This window comes from Marmota marmota, unplaced genomic scaffold (genome assembly GCF_001458135.2).
Source record: "Marmota marmota marmota unplaced genomic scaffold, marMar, whole genome shotgun sequence".
In the NCBI taxonomy this organism is placed as follows: domain Eukaryota; kingdom Metazoa; phylum Chordata; class Mammalia; order Rodentia; family Sciuridae; genus Marmota; species Marmota marmota.
Window position 1 is genome coordinate 6,372,371 of NW_026000283.1, and position 8,714 is coordinate 6,381,084.

General features: G+C 35.5%; 1 protein-coding gene across 4 annotated transcripts in view; it reads left to right on the forward strand.

The window, feature by feature from the left end:
• Tenm1 (teneurin transmembrane protein 1) overlaps positions 1–6,336 on the forward strand; it is a 796,988-nt gene extending 790,652 nt beyond the window's left edge. For 3 of the 4 annotated variants that reach the window (XM_048797132.1, XM_048797133.1, XM_015498498.2), the window contains one exon: positions 966–5,484. In XM_048797132.1, coding sequence (XP_048653089.1) covers positions 966–1,724 — 759 coding nt within the window. In that variant the 3' untranslated portion in view covers positions 1,725–5,484. Of the gene's footprint in view, positions 1–965 lie in introns of all 4 variants that reach the window. The other variant, XM_015498499.2, reaches the window with a different exon arrangement.
• The last annotated feature ends 2,378 nt before the right edge of the window (positions 6,337–8,714 follow it).

Sequence of the window (8,714 nt, forward strand, 5' to 3'; positions counted from 1 at the left end):
GGAATACTAAAAACATTCAAGATTCAGCAGGGTATTTCTTTGGGAATATGAGGTACAAATAAAACCAAGAAGAAACTAGGAATGCCTGTGTATGCAAAAAAAAAAATCTTTAACAAAATAAAACTGAAATTTAGGTAGAAAGACTTGAAATTTAAGTCAAAAAATTATAAAGGAAAGGAAAGCTTAAGGTGGTACTAAAGGCTTATCCCTTTTTGTAAATACATAAAGTATGTGAATACTTTTTGTAATTAAAAGCCCTTCTTTTTTTCCTCCCAGTACTGAGGATTGAACCCAGGGCCTTGTGCATGCTAGGCAAGCACTATGCCACTGAGCTAAATCCCAAACTGTTCAAAAATCCTTCTTAACAAATTTTAGCAAAATGTTGAAAATTGCTGATGCTTCCTAATTGATACTGGCAGGTTCATTAGTCTTTTCTCTTTATTTCTTGGCATTTTTTAAAGTGCCCAAATGAAAAGGTTTTTTGAAAGTACACATAAAAAGAGCTGTGAATGTCTTGCTGTTTTGCCATAGTTGTTTATAAGGTCATAAGCTGTTGAAAGCAGGAACTAAGCCTTATGCATTTCTTTATACCTCCCAGTGTCTAATGTATTATTCTGCATGCAGTAATAACAGCTAGTCGGTATCAATTAAATTGGTGAAAGTAAAATATTTGCATTTGGGGGGAGCTGGACCCACTTAAAAAGTGCATTCTAGCTCTGAAATTCTATGATACCAAGTTTGAACATATTTTCTTAACACTCTTAAACTCGACCAAGATATAAGAATGCTAGGTAGTCCATCTTTTCCTTTCCCAGACTCTGTTAAAGAGATTCCAGACTTGGCTTGTTTGTCATACCAACAAATTAGAGAAGGAAGTGAGCTTGCAGCCTTTCCTTTTGTCAATCACCAAGCATAAGGCAGGCATCTAACCCTGGCTGCATTTGCACTGTCTTTTTCTTTCTCAGACGATCCTGGGCATTCAGTGTGAGCTCCAGAAACAGCTCAGGAATTTCATTTCCTTGGATCAACTTCCTATGACTCCCCGGTACAATGAGGGACGGTGCCTTGAAGGAGGGAAGCAACCCAGGTTTGCTGCTGTCCCTTCTGTCTTTGGAAAAGGTATAAAATTTGCCATCAAAGATGGCATAGTAACAGCTGATATTATAGGAGTAGCCAATGAAGATAGCAGGCGGCTTGCTGCCATTCTAAATAATGCTCATTATCTGGAAAACCTACATTTTACCATAGAGGGGAGGGACACTCACTACTTCATTAAGCTTGGGTCTCTGGAGGAAGACCTGGTGCTCATTGGTAACACTGGGGGGAGGAGGATTCTGGAGAATGGTGTCAATGTCACTGTGTCTCAGATGACTTCAGTGTTGAATGGGAGGACTAGACGGTTTGCAGATATTCAGCTCCAGCATGGGGCCCTGTGCTTCAACATCCGGTATGGGACAACTGTCGAAGAGGAAAAGAATCACGTGTTGGAGATTGCCAGACAGCGTGCTGTGGCTCAGGCCTGGACTAAGGAACAGAGAAGGCTACAGGAAGGGGAAGAGGGAATTCGGGCATGGACAGAGGGGGAAAAGCAGCAGCTTTTGAGCACTGGGAGGGTACAAGGTTATGATGGGTATTTTGTTTTGTCTGTTGAGCAGTATTTAGAACTTTCTGACAGTGCCAACAATATTCACTTTATGAGACAGAGCGAAATAGGCAGGAGGTAACAAACAAAACCTCTGCCTTTGCGTCACCAAAGACTGCCTGTTTTTAAAACATAAAATGGTTTATTGTATTGGTTTTCTAGATCAGAACTCTGTATATGTAAATATGGAGGAAAAACATATCCAACTGCCTTTCAATGTGACGGAAGATGGTATTTTAATATTGTTTGTTTAAACTCTTTAAGAAATGACAGAGATTTTTAGTTCTTGTGTGGCAGTATTCAAAATAACACGAGCAGAACTCAAACAGCTAAAAAACGTTTTCAGAAAGTACCACTTAAAATTTGTTAAGCCATGCATATGTTCAACTATATAGAAAGAACCCAAGGTTATCTCGATTGTGACACCAAGCTTCATATTTAACTGTTGGCAGAACTTGCGGGCTATTTGAAAAAGTGGTGCAATAGTATCTGAATCTTGCATCTCAAAGACTGCCTGCCCTTTCACATTTCCCAGATCTGTTATAAGGAACTTAAAAAGAAGTGTAAAATGTCCTCAGCCACCATCTCCTAGAATCAGGACCCATTTCCCTCCCTCCCTGATTATTCCTCCTTGCTTGTTCAAGTAAATGCCATGTTGTTGTGCTGTGTTTTGGCGTGTGGTGGCTGCATCTGTCTACCATGCCTCCCTGTGGATGGGGTAAACAGACTGAATAGCCACTATTGCTTGTGTGAACATGATACCAAAGCAGCTGGCCAATGTGACTTCTCTCACATAACCTGTTTTGACTCCATTTTCTACAAAATTGTCCAGCTGTATTGGTGTCATGTGAACATAGCTTTTATTAACCTGGGTAGGAATCTCATTTATATATAGGGTGTGTTTTGGTCATAGTTTCACATTAGTGACTCAGTATTTATACACTAATCCAATGGTTTTGTGCACATGAAAGGTAATTTACTAAAAAGTATGATTCTGATACAAAAATAACAAGGCTTTAGCAGGCATATGTGCCTGGGATGCCCATAAATACATTAACAATACATTAACTACTAGTGCAGAGATTCAAAAGAGCCAAAACCTTAAAAAATAGACCTAGTACTAAAGTCAAAGGGAAGTACCAAAGGGAGGACAAAAGAAACATCACAGTAGTTCATGCCACATTGTTTCATCTCACTTAGATTTATCTTTCAAATGTACAATTCTGTATTGAACCTCTCCCAGACATATTCAGAAAATTGAATTAAGTGAACCTTTTCCAACCTAAAATATTTTTAACTAATTATAGAGAGGCAGACTAGTTTTTACTAATAAAATTTACATGGTTCTCTGTCTTTACCTATTTATTTTGATTTAATCTTCTCTTCTGCCTAAGAAAATAACTATTTTCTAGGATGGGTTTTTTGTTCCATGATCATTAAAATTTGGAGAAAGGTCAGGATTAGTGTTAATAGCAGCTGCAGTTTCTCAATCTCTATGAACCCTGCAGTAAAAGAAGCCTCTTGGTGAGCTGGGAGATTTGTGCCCAGTGACAAAAAGACAGTTTGTAAAATGCTGTGTGATTGTAAGTTACCACAAATGAAAATACATGACAGCGCAGTGTGGCCTATACAAAATTTCCTGAGCCAGCTTCTGCACTTTTATCACCAAGCCTGAACATTTGTTATGTCTGAAGGAGAATTTATGATGGAATGTTTGTTTGGATTCTTTCCAGCTACTATCTAAATGCAGTTTGGGGTCATTGCCTTGCTTTGCTTTTCTTTAAAAATATGCAAAGTCAGAATCTCAGCTCATGTTAAGGTTTTTAAAGAGTCTGCCTCTTATTGCACAAAGGAGATCAAAAAGGAGAGGAAAGACCCCAGCAGACAATAGGGGAGGGTATATTCAAATATTTCATTTTCAAAGCCTTCAAGTTGAAATTACCACATTCTTACACATGTATTGAGACAGAGAGAGACAGAAAATTCATGATGAACTCATCTCTTTGCAATTGGAAGCACACCAACTCAAGATATTGTTAATCCAGACTAAAATCATATTATTGGGTTTTTCCTGAATCAGGCTTGTATTATTGGTGCAATATTTTTTCAGGATAGAATTCTAAAATGACTCACACACTTGTAGAAAATTTGAATACCTCCACACCAACCTAAAAATAAACTTTAAGTTCCTAGAACCTCTGATGTTATTTTAAATCAATGGAAAAATAATTTGTGAACTGTATATAAAGAGTGCATTCTTAAATGTGATGATGTATTTTATCACTAATCCAAGATGTCAATATTAGAGTCTATTTTGCTTATATTTTAAGTGATGATTATACGTTTTTGCAATTCACTGATGATGTATCATTTTCAAACTCCTTTAAATATTCATTAGAAACAAATATTTGAAGATTTTACTTAATAGTAATTACCTTGAACTGTGCATTTCTAGTTTGTAATACATATTTAGTTAGTTTGTGCCTTTAGTTTCTTAATGTTGTATTTGTATCATATTCAGGAAATGCACTTTTTATCACTTACTGCTGTGGTTTTAATACTGCCTTGAACTATTATTGTTCTCTTTACAACTCCTAAAGTTTTGGGGAGAAAAGAAGAAAAAAACCAAAAGGTTAGCACTAATGAGTAGTAAATCTAAGAGAAACATTTTGGCATTTCTCAATAAGAACATGGAGATATTGAGTACACTGCTTCCTATTCAACTGAATAGAAAAAATGCCTTCATTGACTTGTACTTCTGAAGTTTAGATTAATGAAAGAATAACTCAGTTGCATTTCCTGATAAAAGTTAAAGCACTGTTAAGAGAAATATATGAATTTCTCACACCCAGAAGACAGGTGGCTGACACTGCATGGCCACATATCATTCACGTAAGTTAAAGTGAGAGTACAGTAGTTGGACTCTCCTGTGAAGAACATTCTGGGCTGGAGGCAGGGAATACTCTATGCTTGTTTCTTTTTCTAAATTAGGGCCATTTTATTTGTGTTTTTTGTTTTGTTTTGACTCTTGCACTAAAGTCTAGAGATCCAAATGAGCTGAAAAGTTCAGTTTAAGAGATCTTTAAGTATGTTTATTTTTGTTATCATTCTAATCATTATTGATTAGAAGCATGACTCCCAAAGGAAAGGGAAATAAAGCTCAGTTCATACTAACTTTCAACAAAACACATACCATAGAAATAAGTATGTTTTATTTTTAACCCAACAAAATAATGTATAAAATAAACACATCATGTATTGTCAATTTATCTAAAAGATCTATAATATATAGAGTACACACATATAACATAATATATATACAACATACCCAAATGTATGAAAACTTGACAATGTATAATTTGGAATTCATGTACTACCTCCATAGAGAGGTATAAAATTAAGACTTCTTATTAATCACTGTTGACACAATTTCTGACATTCCATCATGTTTTTCTTCTTTCTCTCTTTCTTCCTTTCTTTCTTCAAGCTATATTTTTAACCATACCAGGCCCCATTGTAATATCACCTGAGAGAGTCAGGGCAAAGTTGTTGCATTTATAAAGATATGTTCATGCTAAAGGCAATTTAATAAAGTTCGGGGGTAATGGAAGCAAAAGTACAGTAGTCAAATATTAAAAGAAAATTTCAGAGAGATTGAAACATATTCTAGGTTTTGGGGAAACATAAGGCTACAGATTGGATGCAACATTCTTGCTTTCTTGGAGGAAGTCACATACACATAGCTGACCTGACTAGTGCTTCAGTTCCCAGACTGCTCTTCCACAGCCTTCTGTATGGTTATTTATTCTGCAAAGAAAACAAAAACAAAACAAACAAACAAACAAAAAAAAAAGCAAAACACGAAAAAGCAAAACAAAACAAAAAAAAAACAGAAAACAAGAACAAAAAAAATCAACACAAAATAGTGACTATTATTTCAGTGTGTCCTTCATGTGAAAGCTATTGAGGACCAAATATATAACTATGTGTAAGAAGAAATTACTTCCTAAACAGTAACTGAAAATACTTAGTTAAACTTGCTGTGGATGTTGTCTTGGCAGTTGTCACCTTACATTATTTGTCAAAGGAAGTGTGTTTGGCAGTTAAAAATCTTTCCTTAGATTTAGTGGTGGACTTTAACCTCTTAAATACATGTTAGTATATCAGATTGTGTCCTTGAAAAATATTTTACTTGTATGAATCATGACAATGTCTAAATCTTTACTATTCTTCTGGCAAAAGCATCAGTAAGAGAGAAGGTGAAAAAGAGAAGTATAGCCTTTACGTCAGAAAAATATTCTTTTTAGCTGCTTACTTTCTCATGAAAAGTAAAGATGTTTACAGTGTATGCCAAGATTTTCAGTTTCTATATAACAACAGTTAGAGGTTCTAATCATACTGAAAATTGTGTTATAATGGCCTGAGCCATGTTGCTAGGAAACAATAGGTTCCAATTTTGTATTCCTGCTCTCACTCCTGTGCTGAAAAGTGACTGGATACTGTACGGTTCATGTTCTCTGGCTGCAGTTAAATGGTCTTTTTGCATTTTGCTCTGGCTTTCAGGCCAGAAGCATGCATTTTTCTACAAGAGCATCACAACAACATGCTGTAAATATTTAAAGTTAAACATTATGTGTCGATATTTGAAAGAAAAGTACTTTGAATATTTCATTTTTAAAAAATAAAATTGCAAACGAACACCGTGTCCCAGTTTATTCATGCGCCAAACTGCATTCTCAAGTCAGTCTGGTCACCTGAGATAGGAAAAGTAACTCCCTGATGGGGAATAATAAAAACCACATCATCTCGAAAATGTAGGTGCAGAAATCAAAAAGGCACTAATCCTAGCCAGGTGTCTCTTCATTTTTATTATTCATACAAATAGGATCTCTGACACAAATGACCACTTAATAAACAAAGAAGAGTAGCTGCTGTGAATTTAAATGCCTCTAGGCTACGACTTTTTCAAAGGTTTTACTTTATCCCTTTGATGCTTTTCTCAGTGATAGAAAGAAAATTAAAAATAGTAGAAAAAGCTGGGGAAGGATAGTTAGAAGACCAGGATGCCCAAATGCATTTGACAAAAAACAGATGTTTGACATAAAGGGGGTTTCACTCATAATAGACTAAAAACCACAACAGCTCTTCCAAGGCACTAGGCCATAAACAATTATAATTGCCATTTGTTGCTTGTTTTTCACAAGAAGATATTTCCAAGTGACACTGGGGAAACTGGCCAAAAGAAAAAATTCAACTTGACACTACAGGGGCAAAGAGAGTCCAACTATCCCTTGCTGAAATGTACACCACTTCAAAATGCCCTGTTTATATATATATATGTAATAACATGTATAAACATACTTATGTATATATACATGTATATATACATGTATATGTGTATGTATGTATGTATGTATAAGTGTATATATCTATGTATATGTACCGGTTCATGTTAGCATGGAACACACACATATACACAGAGTGAAAAGATTCACAGCCTATCAACAAAAAGGGGGTTGACATTAGCATCACCTGGGGATTTTCTTCAACATATACAACATACCAAACTCTTGAGTATTTAAAAAAAGAAGAAGAAGAAGAAGACAGGCATAGTGGCACATGCCTTTAATCTCAGCGGCTTGGCAAGATGAGTCAGGAGGATTTCAAGTTCAAAGCCAGTCTCTGCAACTTAGTGAAGCCCTGTCTCAAAATTTAAAAGAGAAGGGCTAGAAATGTGGTGCAGTGTTTAAGCATCCCTGGGTTCAATCTTTGGTACCAAAAATATAACAATAAATAATAAAAAGGCAGGAACTTCTACATTGGCAGAATTATTAAAGGAAATATGGGCTTTCTCCTTTTTTTTCTTCCCTGTTCACCTTACTTTTAGAGATCTTTGAATATCAATGTAATCAAACATTTTGCAATGTTACTACCTTGAAGTTATATAATTCTAGTACCTCAATAATTTTATGAGGTAAGTAGGATTTAATTATTCCCACAGCAAATGCAGTAACAGTCACAAACTCTTACCTAAGTTCACATAGGTTTTCCGTAACTGAAGTGAAAGAAAAATTCAGGTCTTATGTATTACTGCTTTCGCTCTCTGTCCAATACTGAGTGTGGCATCACCTTCTGTCATCTTGTGAGAACAATTTCTTTTTTGTGCATAGTGGGGCATGTAGTCAAGATACATATGTGTATGGACGGATGTGTGTGTATGTTAATATGCTCTATCCAGTTTGTCACGTTTGTTTTATATTCATACATTAAGAATATCTTCATTTAAGAAACAAAAAAAACCCTGCTGAGTATGAAGGGACATGCCCATAATCACAGAGGCTTGGGAGATTAAGGCAAGAGGATAGCAAGTTCAAAACCAGCCTCAGCAATTAACAAGGAAGCACTAAGCAACTCATTGAAACCCTATCTCTAATGAAATACCAAAAAAGGCTAAAAAACAAACCAGATAACCCAATGATAAGAATTCAACCTTTTAACTACAAGTTTAACCAGTGATCCCAAATTATAAAAAAGTTCAAAGTAGATAATTTAACTTCATTCTTAGCTGCAAACAGTAAAACAATGGTATCCCATTTACTGTAAGGGCAAACACAGATGGGAAAGTTGAATTTATGATACCATCACAGGAAAACTAGGCATCCTGCAACCTTGAAATGCTCAAGGGCAAATCTGCGTTTTATTATCAATAGACTTTAGATTCTGAGCTCAATAAAGTAAATCAAATAAAACATGAGCTGATGTCAAAATATTCTTAATAGATTTGAAAACACTTCTCACATTTTAAAATTTTCTATCCATTCTATCACAAAGAATACCTTAAATCCAGCACTTTATTTATACCAGAGGACTTGATCAGAGATATTCTCTGTAGACTTATTCTACCTATGCACTGCCACAAGTTTCCCTGCCTGTAACAAACAATTACCTAAGCTTGTCTCCCAGCTGACCTTATCTCTTAAGAACAAATTTCAAAGGAAATAAACTAGTATTTGATAAGCTGTCATGTTCCTTGTGGGCTTGCTGACACTTTTTTTTTTTCTAAAGAGAGGTG